The 19,258-nt window shown below is 48.5% G+C and overlaps 1 protein-coding gene across 7 annotated transcripts in view; it reads right to left on the bottom strand.

Moving 5' to 3' along the window:
* Positions 1 to 6,274: 6,274 nt before the first annotated feature.
* The window catches only part of Lpin1 (lipin 1), a 111,000-nt gene continuing 98,016 nt past the window's right edge, over positions 6,275 to 19,258 (bottom strand). For all 7 annotated transcript variants that reach the window (XM_026388963.2, XM_026389029.2, XM_026389106.2 and 4 more), the window contains 4 exons: positions 17,556 to 17,708; positions 12,503 to 12,617; positions 11,655 to 11,758; positions 6,275 to 9,139 (listed from right to left, as the gene is read on the bottom strand). In XM_026388963.2, the coding sequence (XP_026244748.2) occupies positions 8,980 to 9,139; positions 11,655 to 11,758; positions 12,503 to 12,617; positions 17,556 to 17,708 (532 nt within the window). In that variant the 3' untranslated portion in view covers positions 6,275 to 8,979. The remainder of the gene's footprint in view (positions 9,140 to 11,654; positions 11,759 to 12,502; positions 12,618 to 17,555; positions 17,709 to 19,258) is intronic.

Here is a 19,258-nt window from a genome sequence, read left to right as displayed (position 1 = left end):
GGGGTGGGGGTGCTGGGGATGCAGAGAGGGTGGACATGGGTACGTGAGTGTGTGTGCATATGTGGTGTGTGTATGGGTGCATCTGTGTGCCTGTATTTGTGTGGGTGTGTCTGTGTGTGTCTCTGGAGGAGGTGGGAAGTGGAAGTTTATGAGTCTGTGTGCGCGTGTGGTGTGGATAAAGTGCACATCTGTGTGTGTGTCTGTAGATTCATATCTTGTGTGTCTGGGGTGGGGACAGGTTGAGGTATACAAGTGTGTGTCTATATTTTTATATATTTTGTGTGCATGTGATATGGGGTGTGTCCTGGGATGGGGGGAGGGGGTATATGGTTTGCCTGTGGGGCAGAGGGTATGCGTGTGTGCAGGACCTGTTGGTGGTGGCTTTTCGGCAGCAGTCTCCATGTTCCCCAGGCTCTAGCACCTGCAGGTCTCCTCTCCAGCGGGTCCTGCAGGGAAGAGGCCCTGGACTCCTGAGGTCATGGTGGTGGGGAGCCCGAGGGCCGGCCTTCTGACTTGGACAAAGGAAGTGGATGTTGAAGGTTCGATGTGTGGGGTCCCTGTACCCAGCCTTGGGTCTAGGGCCTCACTGCCCCAGGTCTCTCCCTCCCACTCAAGGACACAGCAGAGGCCTGTCAGTCATCTGTCAGCTTTGCCCTCCCTGCTCCCCATTCCCAGCCGTACAGACACAGCACGCTGCAGTACGTCCCCTGGGTGAAACCCGCCTCGGCCCACATGGCTCTGTGCTTCCCAGGACAGCCACACCCCTTCCAGGCGATGCCCACCTACGCCTGCCCCCCCCCACATCTCGTACCCACTCCGGGCACACTCTCAGGCCCCGCCCCCTGCCCTGCTTCAGAGGACAACCAGCCTCCCTGACGGCACCGCCCAGGCGCAGGTCTCCAAACTCCCCATCACTGCCCCTGCTTATACAGAAACCCCGAACCCTTCTCCCTGCCACCAGGATGCCAGACACCTGGGACTCTGCACTGAATGCAAGTGTCGTTCCTTTGTTCTCCCTCGACTGATCGTACCACGCCAGAGCACGGAGCGGCCCAGCAGAGCTAACGTGCCAGTCCTGGCCCACACGCCGTTCCTTCTGCTCACGCTCTGGTGGGTCCAACCAGCCGTTTCGTGGCTCCCTGGCTACGCTTCCAGCTCAGTTGAGATGGCGTGGCCACAGGGGCTCCAGCTCCACGTGCCCCATTCCCCTCCCAGGCCAACTCCTGGGAGGACCAAGGGCCAGCTCTGCTTGGTGAGAGGAGCGGGGTCTGGTTTGCATTTGTCCCTGGTCAAAACAGGAAATGTTTACCCCATTTTTTAAAAAGCAAATATTTCAAACAGCTTTTTTAAAAAGCAAATACAGTGTGGTGCCCATGACGATCAGCCCCGGGTGACACGGTGGAGCTGCTTCAGCCTTTCTCACAGCCTGACCCTGCTCTGTGTCCTCTCCTTGTCATCAGCTCAGCCTGGACAGATGTTAGGGCCTCTCTGGTACGTGGGACTTCTTAGGCTGGGCACATGTGGCCCTCACCCCAATACTTCCCACTTCACCTCGGTGGCCACACATATGTGTCACTCTTGGTGGATGCACACCGACTACTGGAAACAGTAGGACGACCTGACACGGTGCTGAATTTGGAGACGGAGCTCTCTCAGCCTTTTACTTGGAAGAACCTCTCTGAATTCACGTTCTACTAGACTTCTCAATAAAATGGAGAGAATGACTGTGAAAAGGGACTTGGAGACAGAAATGACAGTTGTGCCTCATTTTAGTTTCCAAAGCACCAAGCACTCTGAATGGGCCAGTTTGGAAGAGACCCCTGGGATGCCAGTGGGGACAGTTTCCTAGGGGACTTCCACCTACAGGTGAAGCACATCAAATAGTATGAGTGCTCCAAAAAGCCATGACATCCCCACAGGCACAGCAAGATGCTCCTGAGGACAACGTGGGGTTGATGTCTGCCCTTCTCACAGTTCACACTACGGCACTCAGAACTGACACCCCCAAGGGCCCGTGTCTGAGTTCCAGCCGGTAGACACCAGCTGATGGCTTCCCTCTGCTGCAAACGGGTGCTGACAGGTGCTGCTGCTGCAGAAGGAAGAAAGGCCTCCCCGAGCCAGAGTCTTGCCTCCTTCCTCCCAGCAGATGCCAAGGGTATCTCAGGACTGCTGAGGGTCTGGAGCTTTCTGATCAGCCTGGGGTCACGGGGGTCAGGAAACGGGTGTGCAGGGGAGACAGAGGCCACCACAGGTCATTCATCTCAAGGTGCCATGCCAAGATCCCTCCCCCATCCTTTCACCAGGGACTTGGTGCATAGGGACAGATCTTAAGGATCAGCTATCCCTCCCCATCCTGCAACAGAAGGTGCCCATGGGAATGAGAGGCAACCAGGCCAGCTTCCCCAGTCCCCAGAGAAAGCCTCCTCCCACCCCAGGGCTCCCAAGTCCATGCAAAGTTTCTCACATGATCATCTGTCATCTGGATCCCAAAGGGAGCACGAAAGAGAAGTTTTAAAACAGCTTCAGCTCTCTAAAAATGGTCCCTCCACTGATCGACAGGTGTCAGCCGCTGTGCAGGTGTGTGAGCAACCCCCTGAAGGAGATCTCCCCTCGGGGCTGCTCCTTGCCCCTGTTGAAACGGGGGCTCTGTCCCAGATGGGGACACAAAGTCTCGGCCCACAGAATCAGAGTGCAGGACTGGGGGTGCAAAACTGCCTCATTCCCAGGTACCAGCACCCTACTTAGGTACGAGTATTAAAAACCCCTCACCTTCATGGAGTCAGAGGGGAGTAATCCTCCAACTTTGAGAGTGAAAGTAGAGAATTAAAAATCCCCAACGTGGCTTCAGGCCTAAGCTACCTCCAGTGCAATTTGCCAGGGAGTCGGGACATTAAGGCCTAAGCCAACATGGGGGTCCTGTTTGGCTCAGTGGATAACCCATTCATCAGCTCCACAGGAGAGGAACATGCCTCCAAACCCAGCCCCTAAGTGAGTGGATGGTTTAAGTAGGCTCAGTGACCACAGAGGTCCAAACAAAGGTTCTAAAGAGAAAAGTGGGACAATGCCTGGGTGGCATAGTCCCTAGCTGAACCAAAAAGTCCCCATATCCAAGTATGAGATGATGGATTTAGGGGGGACCCATCCCTGGTGTAAAAATCTGCACCAGTTCATTAACAGTCAATGTGGATGTAAACAGGGAATAAGAACTCTGCATCACTGCATCTTACAGAAGTCAGTGTTCATGGTGACTTCAGTGACGGTCCATCGTGCTCAAAAGCTGAAAGGATCTGGTTGTCAAATCAAACATAACACACAAATGCATCAGACATAAACCCAAATCCATGCCTGTTTCACCAGTTTCAATGCATCCATTTCCCACCACATAACATTAATGTTGGAATTCTGTTCGTGCTCTATTTTTATCTGCACTTAATTTTAAATGCACTTTGGCTTTGCAATTGCAAAAGAGCCATTGTTTTATGTTTGTGAATATTTAAAAAATAATTTAACATTGTAACCTTTTGAGTTAAAAAGGCTACGTGTACTTGTCCACTTAACACATACTGGCTAATCCTAAGAAATTCATCTAGTTGGGTCCTACCTGATTTCTGGAGAAGGTCCAGATGGAAAACATTTTTGTATACAAGAAATTCCCCCTATTATCGCCCTTTGTGTGCTACCCAAAAGCAAGAACCCAAGAGCAAGAACCCAGACTCTTGTTCAGAACTAAGTCTTTCAATAACCCAGAGGTTAATTGTCTCAATTAACAAGCACTGTGTATCTTTTACGATAACCCCTGAAACATGAATCAAAAAGACAAAGGACAAAAGCGAAACTACCAAACCACTCTGGAAGGAAAAATATGAAGTTCCCAAATGAATGTGTTGCTTGAAAATATAAACCATTTCTTCTCAGTTTGGCTCTGTCGACCATCTCGGAAAAGGATGTTTTTACAATCAGGGCAGAAATATGACTGGCCGCTCCTACATTTACATTTCTTTGTTGCAAAATGAATGTGACTTGTTCGGGTTCCAGCAGCAGAGAAAGCAGCAGAAGTGGTGGTTACTTTCCAAAGTGAAACTTAAAACCACAGTCTCCGGTGCACAAAAGGCAGAGTGAGTCACAGGAAGGGGCCACTTGCTTGCAAAACTCATTAAAAGCAATGCAGGCTGAATGGACTTCCTGCGCCGATGAAAAGATCCTGGCATCAGGACAGGCACCTCCAGGCTCCAACAATTTGGGGGAGGAAGGGAGCCATTAGGAATCCGGGCACAGCCTGCCAGGCTCCTTCCCATGCACCCCCACCCTGCCCCAGGCTGCCCAGCCTGTGGTCCCCTCCCAACCCTGATGGCTCACATCAGAGATCTCAGGAAGGGTGCTTAGATGTGTCACAGGGTCAGGACGACACCTTCTGACTCAAGCAGGCACCCACACTGGTTTTCAGCCCCTTCTCGGGAGGTTAGCTGAGGCAAGTTCATCTTTCTAGGGATGCCCCTTTCCTTTCTGGGCAGGTCTGTGTGAGCTCTGGGCGCTTATCTTTCCCTGATCTGACCAGAGGAAAGTCAGGAGAAGGCAGAGGACCCTGCTCTGCAGCATCAAAGGAACCAAGCACCAGGATTCCCTGAAGGGGACTTCTTTAAACAGACTGCAGGGCCCAGCCACTGGTTTGATTCAGTATGTCTAGAGTAAGGGCCCAAGAATTTGTTTTTGTATCGAATGAGCTCCCTGTTGCTGGAGCTGCAGGCCAGAGACGACACTTAGAGAACAAGAAACCTAAAAGGACACCAGACCTGAACAGGCAGCCACAGGCTGCTCCCCCTATGAAATCAGTCAGTGATGCTGGGCCTCAGGCTGTGCCAACTGGATATACTCTGGTACCAAAACAGTCCCCACAAGGCACGTCCCCGTCTCCCTCCAGGTCCAGTCCACTCCTGGCTGATCTCCAAGTCCAAGCACCATAGGAAGGGGGGCCTTTGGCGAAGTGGGAGATGCTTTTTAAAAAATGTGCTGCCAAAACAAAACCAATTGTGCCCCCAGGTGGCCACTTGGGCCATTGACTTCCAAGGACATCTTCTGTTTGGTCATACCCTGGCTTCCCTGGGTACCAAGCCCCCTGCCTGGCTTGCAACAGAAGTGACTCCAATCACCACCTTTAATGCTGGAGTTGAAAGGAGGTTAGAAGAGTAAAGTCAGAAACTCCAGTGGCCTTTTAACCACTTTCTCTAAGTTTAAGGAGAAGTTGAGACCGAGCACTGCTCTCACAGACAAAATACAGATGATGAAAGGGAGGCAGAAGAGGGAGATGGACAGTGATGTCCAGACAGCTGGCCAGATAGTAGTCCTGCAGGAGGAGGGTACTTAGATTCTGGGAGCTTGTTTTTATCCTTTTCAAATGCACCCTCCTTGTGTTCCTCCAAGATGATTCTGTTCCTGGCTTGAGCCACGGTGGCATGCATTACCTGCTTGGAAAGGGCACTCTGTGACCCAAGGTTGATGGCTGCAACCCACCATCTCCACTCCTCAGCCCCAGATGCTAGGGCAGTGCTGTGCCGGTGTTGAAAACATGCTATAAAGCATCTCAAATGGTCAGATCACACCTGAGACACGGGACACCAATCTACTGGACTAGTTTCCCTGGATACCTGTGGGAGCTGGTGCAGAACTACAGTCACAGCTGAAGCTAACGGTTAGGTTACAGGTGAAAGAGCCTGCTGACTGGATCCGAGCTGGAGTGAATCTGTGACAAAGCTCTCGACACTGTGTGAGGCTCGCTTTGCCACATGAGACACACAGCCTTAGTACTACAGATGCCAGGGACAAATCATGTGGATCCTGGCAGTGTGAGGAACTCAGCCTAGTTCTCCTGCAGCTCTGTTTCCACATTTAGGTACCAAGAATCTTCCACTTACTTCGAAATGCTAAGGTTAACTTAGGTAATCACCAGGAGTCTCCAGCCGTGTTGACTAAGAATTAAGCCGTTCTTAGCCTAAATAATTTAATAGGTCAGAGACTGTGATTCATTCATTTAAATGATAAATGAACTTGCAGTCCACCACAAAGAAGTCAAAAGTGCACAGGAGGGCAGCCTGTGAGGCCAAGGACCCCATGTGTAAACACTGATTGGGGCCAGGCCCTGGGAAGCACCTGGGGATCAGCATCTTCCTGAGACTCCTGGTTCCTAAGTCGCCCTACCCAAACAGGGAGGAGCCCCAAGGTACAAGCCACCCTTCTCCTTCTTCATCGCTCTTGTCCCTCTGAAGAAGGGACACTGAACCATCAGAAAAGATGTTTATTCTAAGGGTGAGCAGGCCACCGCCTTCAGGATCATGTTCAAGTAGAGAATAAAATGCTGTGCTTGATGACACATCAGAAAAATAGCAACCTAATCGACTTACCAAAATCTATTTAAAATTCACTTGCCTGATTTTCAGAGAAGTCTTTTTTCCACCTCATCATTTATTACAATATTTTTTAGCTTTGCATCCAGCACAACATAATGAAGTATTACAGTGATTTTCATCATTGCACCAGCATACACAAACACACATCAAATACTGTCAATAAAATAAAGTGGTGATCCAAACCTCAGAACAAAAGGGGAATTCTTTTTTTTTTTTTAAGAGAGAGTGAGAGAGGGGAGGGGGAGAGAGAGAGAGAGAGAGAGAGAGAGAGAGAGAGAGAGAGAGAGAGAGAGAATTTTTTTTTTTTAATATTTATTTTCTAGTTCTCGGCGGACACAACATCTTTGTTGGTATGTGGTGCTGAGGATCAAACCCGGGCCGCACGCATGCCAGGCGAGCGCGCTACCGCTTGAGCCACATCCCCAGCCCCAAAGGGGAATTCTTTTTGAAGGTGTAACCGTTTCTCTCCCATGTTGCAGATATATACATTCTTCCTCATCATGTGTGACAGACATTTGGAGAACTCTCACAATGGAGTGATTCCCTTCCATGGACCCATTTGAAACGTGTGGTCCAAATACAGCTGTCTAGCATATGACCTTGGGGTCACCAGGTCACAGCACACACACAGATAAATAATCCGCCTATTCCTGGGTGTGGCCACATATAAACCTCCTTTTCAGAAGCTGTAAAACAGGTGCTAATCTTACAGCCCACCCAGGGCTCACGTGTGAGTGAGTGTGACTCAATGGAAGGTGTGCTCTGTTTTTTTTGGGGGGGTTCCTATGGAAATTCAAGGTACATCAAATTAGTGTCTCAGGCTTCACTTGGAGAGCAGGTGAAGAGTGAGCTGCAACCATTCCCCCAGCCAAGGCTCCCTTGGGGCGCAAGGCAGAAAGCATGGGACCTCTGCAGGCTAGTGAGCAGTGAAAATTCACTCACACTCCCTGGTGGCAGAAGAATCATGTGCCTTCTAAAGGTCAGCAGAGAACAAACAGGAGTTCGTTAAGACAGGAATATTTTTAATTAATTTTAACACCTCCCAAAGGGAATTTGCACATGCATGTCCACGTCTCTAGGAAGTCTGCGATTTGCCAGACTCTGGGTGTCCCCAAGAACAGCTCAGTGGAGCCACCCATCCTTAACAACCCACCAACCACAACAAAGGCAATGAGGCCGGGTTTTCTTTCACAGAAAGAGTAACATTTCCTTCAGCTGCTCCGTGCTTTGCACCTACCATTCTAACAATGAGATTTAATTGGAAAGCATTTCAGTCTTCACAGTAAAACACTCCTTAAAAAAATACTTCAAAAATGTAAAGCAAAATATTTTACCAAAATAATTCTTTCATTTTTCACATTGTTCTTTCCATCAGCTAGGTTAATAAACAGAACCACCTTCTACTGGCTTCAAGAATGTCACTCAAATTATTACTTTTAACCTTACCCTTAATTTGAGTGGAAAAAGCTAAGAAAAAAAAATTATTCGTAATTCCAAAAGAAGCACGGTCATGAGATACACAGAATAAGGCTCTTCAGATGTCTAGCACACTCGTTTTTAATGTATTAATAACAGTTGTGATTGAAAGAATATGGCTAGGGTGCTTACAACAGTGACCCAATCAGAGAGAAGCAATAAATAATATCTATAAAGAATAGAATGCAACTGCTTGAAACTGTTTTCTTAAAACCAACCAGTTTCTTTTGAGAGCTCCCAACAAAAATCAACGTCATCACCCTTCAGCATAAGCCCCGGTCAAGGCCACATGATCAGCGCCACCTCGCTGAGTGAAAGGGTGACAACGGGATGTTGAACTGATTTGAAATGCGCCTTAAAAGTCACGATCATTTTCCTTGAAGGCATAGCAGTTACTGAGCTGGACACAGCGCATTCCAAGTAAAATGTCTGCCACGGATGCATTAAGGCAAAAGTGTCCCAGCCTTGAGCCATAAAGAATGGGGGGATATGCAGGCTGCCTCTAACCAAAGGAACTAAGAACATGTCACCTAAAAATGAGGCTAGTCAGCAAACACTGCCAGGGAACAACCACGGGGCCAAGACTAAGGCTTGCTCAAGGCCCCGACCCCATGCGGGTCAGGTTGCCATCAGGGACCTCGGGTTCAGGTCACTTGACCCTTCACTGCCCTGTCTGCCCTCTGTAGAAGGCGACACAAATGTCGCTGCCATGGGAGTGTGCCCCTCAGGACCCCAGCCGTGCACATCTGGCAGTCCTCAGCTGAACCTCGTCAGGGGGCAAGCCTCTGCTCGGGCATCGGAGCCCCATATTGCACATCAACCAGAACTGACCCTGGAGCAGGCTGGGGCTCAGCGCTGCCGTGGGCAGCAGCCACACTGAGGATGCCTGGCACCCAGGAACACCCCACTCCTGGCTAGAAGGTCCAACCTCCGTGGTGTACTTAGACACGTCACCCCATGGCAGGGGGAAGGGGGAGAAATGCTCCTCAATTCTAAGAAAATGAGCACACATGGGCTCCCAGTGCCGGCTCCAGGGTCCCCACAACCCATTCTTTAGTGGTGACAGGCTCCCGCACCACTGCAGGAGGCTGTGTGGCATGTACTATGCTGAAGCAGAATGAATGTCCTGGTTCTCAAAAGGTGGCGGCGGCTCTCTCCAGAAGGTGAAGTTACTGAAAGTGTCCGCGCAGGGGAAGTCCGAAGAATGACTTCTCTTCAGCAACGGGAAGACGTGGTCCACCACCTCACACAGCCTCACATACCTGCAAGGGAAATGGACACTGAGTTGCACCAGCACCAGGGCTGCCCTCGCAGTAGGCAAGACCCACAACCCCAGCCAGTGACCACCTGCCCAAGGTGACTAGGAGGACACCCCTTACTAATGAGGAATCAAGAGGTGAGAACAAGAGTCATAAAGGAGTCCTGAGGGCTCCACGGGAGGGGTCACACAAAGGACAATAGGAGGAAATCAGCACGGCCACCACACTGCTGCCTGCCACAGAGGCCACCTGGACACAGGGGACACCTCCCAGGAGAAGACAACAGAGACTGCTTCACTACAGGATGAAAAGACAAGCAGCCCTGGCGAGAGGAGCCATGCCCTGGCCGTCGCCCTGCCACTTTCCAGCTCTGTGATCTTGGGAAAAGGGCCACAATTTCCATCCCTGTAAAGTGGCGGAAATGAAAACTGCCACAGTGTTACTATCAGAATTAAATGAAATAGTATCTGCAGCAATAGAACTGCATATAGTGGGTACTCAATAAATTTATTCAGCAAATCATTAACATGTCTCAGGGAAAAAATTCTGGCTGGCATGAGGGTCAAGGTATTTGGGAGCTGCTCCTGCCTTACTTGCTGAGGGACCTGGGTAAACATCTTGCCCTCTCTGAGCCTCAGGCCTTTCATCTTCAGAGTGTGTGGAGCTGGACTAGAACAGGTTTCTCAATGCTCCCTACCACCTTCTCTCACTCTATTTTCTCTGCATTCCCAAGAGGATGCTGCACATTAGCTTTTGTGCCTGCACTACAAAAAGAAAGTTGCATTCTGAATCTGCCTTTTCAGACCCCCAGGCACCTCCACCCGACTCGGACACGCCTGGCCCTCTCCCTCGCATCCCCAGGCTCCTCCCTGACAATCCCTGGGCCTCTTTCCAGTTCCAATTTGCTTTTTGAAAACCTAAAGGGGCTTTTGAAATCCAGTCTCCAGGAATTAGTATGTTCTGAGGCATAAAATAACTAAGGACGAGTGTGTGTGTTTAATAGGGGGCCTCTGCAGGCCTCATGAGGAACACTGTACTGGCACAAATGGGAAAATCTCTCTTAATATAAAACCAAGAATTATGTCTTTACCGGGGATTAAAACAAAATTTCTAAAGACCTCCCAGCTCTAAGGCCTATTAATCTGAGCCTTATGGCTATAGGAGGAGCCTCCCGGCTGCAGCAGTTCTCTGCCAGGCTGCAGTAGGCACCAGAACCAAGCCCACGTGCTCTGGTGACAAGGCAAGACCCAGTGGGTGCCTCAGCCCTCCACGACTGGGCTCCCTGCAGCAGGCGGGCATAACATGCAAATGGAGGAAAGCACCGAGCTACTTTATGCCCATCCCTGAGGACATTCCAGATAACTGGCCAGGTATACCCACGTGGCTTAGAAATGTAGCAAGTTCAGTGCCTGAGCAATGTGGGAGTAGTCCCCTCACGGAGTAGTCCCATCATGGTGCAGGTGTCAGGGGAGAGCATCATTTGGCAAGATGGGAGTTGGCTCCATGCATAAGTCCACCCTGGGGCCCAGCGACAGGCCACAACAAGGGGCTACAGCAATCTAACCCGAGTCTCAGGAGGCAAGCAGAGTGACGCTGGAGGTTTTGGGCAAGCAGTCTTAGAAACTGAATCCCTAGCCACGGAAAGCTCTTTGTAACCCTAAACAAAAATCCATAGATCGTCTCTAGGCCAGGGACCCTTTCACATGGGCACATGCTGCACTGGCATTAGGGAGAAGAGGAATGGAGACATTGTCAGGGAAGCAGTTTAGAACAAGGGGACACAAGAATTCATCAGAGGTTCCCAAATTTCTATATTATGAGTACAGAGAAATAGACCCACCAAGATCCTAATCAATCATAAACAAAGCATCAGGTTCAAGGGTGCACGCCTGTGATCCCAGCTATGCTCTTTGAGAGGCTGATTGCAAATTTGAGGCCAGTCTGGGGAATTTAGTGAGACCCTGTCTAAAATAAAAGGGCTGGGATCTGGCTCAGTGGTAGAGCACTTGCCTAGCATGTTAAAGGGCCTGGGTTCCATCCCCAGTACTGCCAAAAACAAAAATAGCCATTGGGGTTAGCCCTCTGACTTGAAAAACCTGAGTTTTAACCAAAACATACAAGAGAATTTCTTAACAACTACACAGGACAGGGAGCTTCAGCACTTGAGGAGACACCCAGCTTCCCATATTTCTGCTTGGTTACATTTCTAATCCACACTCTAGGCTTCCAAGCCTAACTCGGCAAATCTAAACAAGGACATTTTGAATTCATTCAATTCTTTTTGGTAGCAGAATCTGACGTCCAGTTCAAGTTTCACACCTAGAGGGGAATCTGATTTGATTCTAGCTGTCTAAAAATTAAATTTTGGACAAAAAATATAGGAATTAAACCACATGCTTTAGAGTAGTTAAAGATTAAAAACATAGGTAGCAAGGGCTTCAAGAGTCTACTGTAAATGGCAGAGCGCCATCTCAAGACACAGCTGCAGCCCCAGGTGGCACACGCCTGCCATACTCACGAGGAGATGTTGGTCTTGGCATGCTCCTGTACCAGCTCTCCTTTAGGGTTGACAGTGAAGATTCTGTTCAAGGACACCCCCACTTGCTTGTAGGAATACACGTCCTGTGTGGAGAAAGGTGATTTAAACAAGTTCACTGTAAAAAAAGTGTGTGATCTCTGTTTTAAAGTAAGAGCATCAAATTCGCACCAACAAGAGCAGGAAGTGGGGAACCAGCCAGCTTTCCTCCCCCAGCCTCGGGCCCCTCTGTGTTCAGGAACCCAGTTAAAGAGCAAGCAAACTCCTGCGTCTCCTGCAATCCTGACATTCTTTGGGGTTACTCTGTCCCACTTTCCTGTTTCATAAAAACCTGTCATGATGTTTAAGAGTACAAGAATTTTCTGGTTGAGCAAACAGTACTGTACCCACTGTATTCTCCAGAATTCTGAACCTTCCACTAAACTTGGGCCACACACACACAACCTCAAAGCATTTCCTCTTCCTGTAAGATTATATGTTCCACACTCTTAAAACGCTACACCCCTAAGACTCAATATGTGGACTTCCCCACCCTGTGGAAGAAAGGATCTAATGCTATTAAATGTCCTTGCTTTACTCATAAAGAAGTGATATGGAATTTCAAGTTTATAGGCCCACACCTCAAGGTCAAACCCACCAGCAAGCCTTCAGAAAAAGCTGGAGGCCATGTGACATGATTTCAAATCTCTTTGCCTTGAGATGCAGCCATTTGCCAGGCTATGTGAACAGGATGAGGACTGGCTTTACATGAGGTTTGGGCCACAGCTCTCCAGTGACTACTGTTGGGGGAGCAATGTCCAGGGCTCTTAGGAACTCAACCTAGTACTCACAGCTGGCCGGTTTCCAAATGCAGCATAAAAGGGTTCCGTATTTGGGAAAAACAGGTTTTTGATGTCGGTTAAACACTGGACTTTAAACTTTTCTGGCTTCTTTTCAATCACTTCTCTGTTAAAACAAACAAGTAAATAACAGATCAGCAGGAGAATAACTTCAGTAACACTAAACTACTTATAAGCCTCAACATGGTGAAGTCAGTGAAGCCAGCCTAGGAGAGTGTCAGGGGTGGCCTGCCAGCCTCCCCACAGGGACGGCGCCAGGAGGAAGAAAGACTTCCAGCAACCGGCTAAGGAGCAGGGACTCCCAGGCCTACTGAGGGGAGCATCTCCACACCTACTCATGAAACAGGTACAGCTCGAACACAGAACCTGAGGAAAATTCTGAGCAACCGGTAAACCAATCTAGCCCATGAATAAGGGCAAGGCTTCCAAATACATACATGTGTGTAAACCAGCAATACCCAAAAGCCAGGCTCACGTCAGGAATGCAAGAGTGACATAATATCTAGAATTGATTAGTATAACACAACACATTGTCAGATTAAGGGGAAAAAATCTCTGATATAAAAAGGACAATTATACAATTCAATATCAAATCAGGATGAAAATTCTTAAACCAGGATGAGAAGGGGATACTCAAACCTCCTGACAGTAAAATGCCGGGGTCTCCAGCACCACGGCAGTTCAGTGTGTACACTCAGTCCCACCCAGAGCAATGACATGAAAAAATAAATATAGGCTGTAAGGATTGAAAAGGATGTGAGAGAAACAACTATTCATATTCACAAAAAGCCGCCACCTACACTTTTTAAAAACCCAGATGAGTTATCAGAATTCAGGAAGGTTAATAAGTCAAAGGAAAAAAAAAATCAATGCATTTCCATGTATCAGAAACAGAGAATATAATTGTGTAAACGTTATTTAAAATAGATTTTAAAATATCAAATGTCTAGAAACCTAACAGTCATGACAGACCTTTCTAGCTAAAGTTATTAAACTACTAAAACACATTAAGAGAAGGCCTACATAAATGAAGAAATAAATTATATTCTTGAATTAGAAGATTCAATATTATACTGAAATATTAATTCTCCCTAAATTGACCTACAGAGTCATTGCAATTTTAATCCAAATTATGAAAGATTTTTGTTATGTTTTTATATAACTGCATTCCAAAAGCCACACAGCAGAACGAAGCCAGGACACCCCTGCTGGTGGGAGGGTGAAGGGCTTTCGAAGCCCTGGGGCCTGACACACTGCAGTACCTGGTCCATATGTTCCTTTGCCAAGGGAAAAACAGAGCCCAGAAACGATCACACATTCACAGATGCTTGGCTGATGACCACCAAAGCATCCCAAAACAGGATGAAAGGGCAGTGTGTTCTTAATATAAGGTGCCAGGACAAATGAATACCCACAGAAGAAAAACAAAATTACTCTGGGTCTCTGCATCAGGCTATCTACAGAAATCAGTTCCTAGTTAGTGTAGACCTAATGAGAAAGTCAACGCCAGTCAATAGAATTCAGAAACTATGCTCACAGGTCAGGGAGGACTTTGTTAAGATACAAACGCCTAAACCTCAGAGCCAACAATATGCTTAGCTCTAAGTAACTAAGAACTTACGCTCATTAGAATCAATAAACTGAAAAAAAAGAGATTTGCAGCACTCATAGAACACACATTGCGCTCTCCCAAAGCAAAAAGAAGTTGCAGGGAAGCCTTGGATAGGCACATCATTGAAGAGGTCCTCACGGACCAGTAAGTCTAAAAAGAGGTATTTATACCCCCTGGCAAGAATGTAAAAGTCTGCCCTCGACCCAGCACACGTGCCCTAGGGACACACACAAGAACACTGCTGTCTGGGCTGGGGTTGTGGCTCAGTGGTAGAGCACCTGCCTAGTACGCACGAGGCCCTGGTTCAATTTCCAGGCCCACATAAAAAAACCAAATAAGCAAAATAAAGGTATTGTGTCCATCTACAACTAAAAATATTTTTTAAAAATAAATAAATAAAATACTGTATCAACTGCAAAAAGTTAGAGATGACTCCAGAATCCACCAGCAGCAGAATGAATAAATAGGTGTGAGGCCACGCAAACAGAAACCACTAAAGTAATGAGCAAACTGCAGCTCCACTCGAAATCCTAGAGATTCTCACCAAGAGCTGAAATATATGTTCCAAGAAAACACCTGATTTCATTGACATAAAACTCACAAACATGCACAAGTAAATATTTTGCTTAGGGTCACAAATATCGGTGAGAAGATTAGCAAGACCATAAGGAATGACTAACAGACCTCGGGGACAGCGGGCACTACTGAGGGGCAGTGGGGTCCAGCACTGAGACTTGCACATGATGGCACACCTCTGATCTTTAAGTGGATGCCAGGTGCCCTGTGTCCACCATCTGATTTGCTTTATACCTTGCAGATATCCTAGAAATCTCCTCTTGTACCTACTGAAAAATGTAATTTCGTGACAATGACAATGGCAATGATAACCACAGGCACAGACTAAATATGTGAAGCCCCCAGGATGGTCCTGGCTCTGTGCTGACTCCCAGGCCATAGGTCCTCCTGGGCACTGAGTAAGGGTCTTGTACTCCACAGCCTGGGACCCTGGTGTACGTGTACGGATACATGAGTGGCTGTCCACACTTCAGGACCCTTGTGGGTGAACACATGAGTAACTTCACGTTCACACACACAGACTCACAGGGGGTGGGAGGAATGGGACAGTTCAACATGAATGGGTATTTGGTGCTCAGCAGGGAGATACTGTGGCCCCAGGCCACCCATGGCTTGACAGTGCTGGATACCTAGAGAGCCCTGGTATGACTACAGTGGCCAGTCCCCACTGCTCCTAGGTATATCCCGTCTCTGATAATCTGAATTTGCAAACAGTCGTGGGTCATTCACCTCACGAGAGGTAAATTACTCTGAATCACAAGTGTCACATGTCCAAGTCTCATAACTCAGAAACCTCAAGAAATCGAAGCTATTTATGGAAGTAGGCCTCTTTCCGAGAGACAGAGAGCAGCCTCTACTGCAGCCTAACTCCAGAAGTTCAACTCTGCCCCATAACCCAGAGTTGCAGGAACCAGCCAGGGTTAATCTGTAAGCCCCTGCCTCTGAGCCCAACTCCTCAGCAGGTCACCACTCGGAGCCTGGAGCTGCACTAGGAACGGTGCACTGCACTGATGGGGGTTTATGACAACCATCTGCACAGTTCTGTCTCCACCATAGGGCACACGGGCCTCAACTCCAGTTTTGATCTTAATGTGAACAAATGGACGGGAGCGTGGAACAAACCAAAAGGGCAGGTGTGTGGAAGAGATCCCCCCAACTTGTTTCTCAGTGTTTCCTAGAATCACAGCATGGAGCTGGAAAGGCCTCCTGGGAGCATCTAAGCTAACCTTCTCATTTGGCAGTTGAGACACAGCCTATGGAAGGCGGAGTGCCTCTGGCCACACCAGGTTGCCTGGAGGCTCTGTCCCCACTAGCAGCTCCCTCTGCCCTGCCCTGGTGAGAGCCTGCTCCTGAGACTGCAATGCATGCAGGTCCCCGTGTCCCCCACAGCCTCATCCACTTCTTTTCCTTCATCCAGTTTAAAGCTAAACAATGCCATTAGGATGGAACCCAGCTAAACCAAACCCTGCTCACGAAGGTCGTCTGTGCTCATAGCAGACTCACCCATCAATTCTAGAAAATCTACAGGGCAGCTAACCATGAAATGGCTTTGGCTACACTGCAGGACTGCTTCAAGGGCACTTCCATCTCCCAGAACACCATGCAAACTGTGATATTTGAGAGTTTTTAAAATAACTCCTTACAGGCAAAAATACATCTTAAACAAAGATATGTAAATAAGAACATGAGAAGGATCACTTTAAAGTTAACAGCAGGATGTCAGGGTAATAATGTCCACTCTCCACTCCGCCCAGCATAGACTTAGTGCTCAGCACATGCTAATGACAGCCAGCTTCAAGCTGTCAATGTAGCTCAGTGACAAAATTCCATTAAACTTCTGGATTGCATTGAAGCTATACTGTTGTGATAATTCATAAGACTTGAAACACATGGTTTCATGTGTTTTGCCTGAATTTTCTCCCAAGAATGAGCAAGCTTTAATTTGAGATATTTTAAAAGCAAACCTATGATGGAAAAGATGTATATAAGAGAAATACTCAAGAGTCAGCTTGGCATTTTGGATCCATACAGATTTGTCCATTGTTCAATGGTCAGCAGCAGCACATGCAGCTAATCTGCTCCTCTAACTGGGGCAGAACCATGCCAAAGCCTTTCATTGATGTTCAAGAGCAAGGATATAACACTATGAGTTAGCCTTTAGCAGGGACCATCAATCTGACCCATGTGGAATGCAAGAGATTATGCTTCAAGGGAAGCTGGGGAAACCACAATGGATGCCCCCATGAAAAGGAGTGCAATATCCCCACCCACCCCTTCCACAGCCAGAGGTGACCAGCTGCCTTGAATATGGCCAGAAGGGGAAGAGAGGAGGACAATCAGAATCGATCTCCAAGAGGCAGTATGTCTAGAATTCTAAGAGGGATCAGCAAATGTGCAGAGGGTCCAAAGGCCAGGTGGATGGGGCAGCTGGGAGAGGGACCACTTCACCCCAGCAGGGTTCCCAGTGAGAGGAGATGCAAGTTGATTCCCCAAGGGTCCCCATGAAGACCCAGCCTGACCACTGAGGGAGAAAGGGAGAGGGAGAGCTACCCAAAACAGAACAGCAAGGAGGAGAGGACTGCCCAGCAGAGAGGGTTCAGTATGGCTGAGATTTAGAAATGAGACAGAGGGCTGGGAGGCAGGTCATGAAGAGCCACCCAGAGCCAAGCTAATGACTGGACTTCACCCCAGAGCCAATGGTAAGCCAAGGTGTTGCACGCCCATGGTCTCCTTGGTGCCCCTGTGAAGCACGGGCATTGCTTGGAGAAGACCGTGTAAGAGAAGATTTATTCTTGCAGAGAGGGAGTGGGGCTGGCCCACAGATCTGAGTATGGGAGCAGAGTGCCAGGGTGGTACCTGTGCAAGGCGGAGAAGAGGCTGCTGGGGCTGAGCAGCAGCGGCCCCTGCGGCAACACCGTGCCCCTCTCGTTGACCCAGTGCAGGTAGCCCCGTGTCATGTCTGCCATCCCGATGGCACGTGCAGAACAGTAGAGAAACTTATATCCATTTCTGAAAGAGAAAAAGCACCCACATTTAATGGCAATCAGAAACGAAAGTTTCTGGCATTCCCAAACCCTCTCTGTTTCATGAAGAATGCCTTTGTTGCAAGTTCCCCACATAAGAAAGTCCACATTCTATAAAATCCTATTTTCAATTGAGAAATAAACCTAATTGCCTTTCTCTAATTTACTAAGCACATTCACATTCCTCATTAGATTTAATTCACTCGAAAAACATGCTTAGGTGGGTATTTCCCCCTGGTTTACTGCCACAGAGATGGAGGTTCAGAGGGATCAAATTGGCCAGCGTTTCTGCACACACTTGTCCCTGCTCCAGCTAGGGTCACCCATCCACTGTGCCAGGTCCAGGGCAGCCAACTGTTCGTGCATGGCCCTGCTTGGGCACACAGCTCTTCCCCTGCCCACCCTCAAATGCCCCTCTCCACTGGCTAATTCCCACCAGCATGCGATACTCTCATCCCCCACAAACACACCAAGCAGAAAACACCACTCACAAATCCTGTGTCCTTGGGCTCTCTCCAGCTAAGATCCCACTTCTCTTCCCCTTTGTGGCAGAATTCTTTCCAAAAGCTGTGCCGAGGCCCTGAGCCACCTCTTCACTCCATTCCTCTGCACCCCTGCTCTGGAGCAGGCTCTCCTTCCCCTCCCTGCTGGCCTTGCACAGGTCAGCCACGAGGCCATCTTGCTAAATTCAGGCAGTGGTTCTCAATTCTATGTGAAGAGACTTCCCAGGAGCCTCTGCCAGGTGCTCAGTCCACCCTCTAGCACAGCACCTTTGCCACTTGGCTCCCTGGACTTCAGTCCCTAGCCGGCTCCTCCCAGACATGTCACCCAGGTTACTTTCACGCCCTCTACCCACTCAAGATGCACAGTGCCCTGAGGTCCCGGGCCTCATGTCCTCTCAGCACCCTCCTCCTCCCTCCCCAGAGCTCCAAGTGCTGCATCTAAACTGAGGCAGCATGACAGTCCTCTTTTAAGCACAACGGACCTGCTTTAGTTGGACTCCACTGTTTTTAACTATTAAAAATTTAGTAGCCATAATAAAATGTGCTGTAAGTACAAAATATATGACAGTTTTGAAGTCTCACTGTAAAAGTAGAGTGCAAGATATATTCCATTAGTCATTTTCATATTGATTACATGTCTAAATGATAATCAGTTTGAATATATTACGTTAAACAAAATACTTATGAAAAAAATTTTAAAATACCATCTATACACCACCATCTCTCAAGTTCACGTTCTAGTTCAGCCCTTCTTAAGCTCCAGGGCAATATAAAAAAGCAAACAGCATGTTACTTACCAGACACACAGCAGCATCTCAAAGGTGGTCTCTCCACCACCAATGCACCCCAGTGACTCCTCCCTAGGTGGTCCCTGCCTCAGTGAGGCCTCTCATCCACCAGGTGTGAAGCCGACACCTCAGGCCCTCCTTGGTTTCCCCTTTTCCTCACCCCACCCCGTCCCCCTCCTCCCAACACCTACCCCAAGCCACGCCAGCCCCACCCCAGCACCGCATCATGGCCTCTGGGCCCCCAC

The sequence above is a fragment of the Urocitellus parryii genome, chromosome 12 (genome assembly GCF_045843805.1).
Source record: "Urocitellus parryii isolate mUroPar1 chromosome 12, mUroPar1.hap1, whole genome shotgun sequence".
NCBI classification, from domain to species: domain Eukaryota; kingdom Metazoa; phylum Chordata; class Mammalia; order Rodentia; family Sciuridae; genus Urocitellus; species Urocitellus parryii.
Note: the sequence above shows the minus strand (reverse complement) of the source record. Positions and strands in the feature narration are given on the sequence as shown.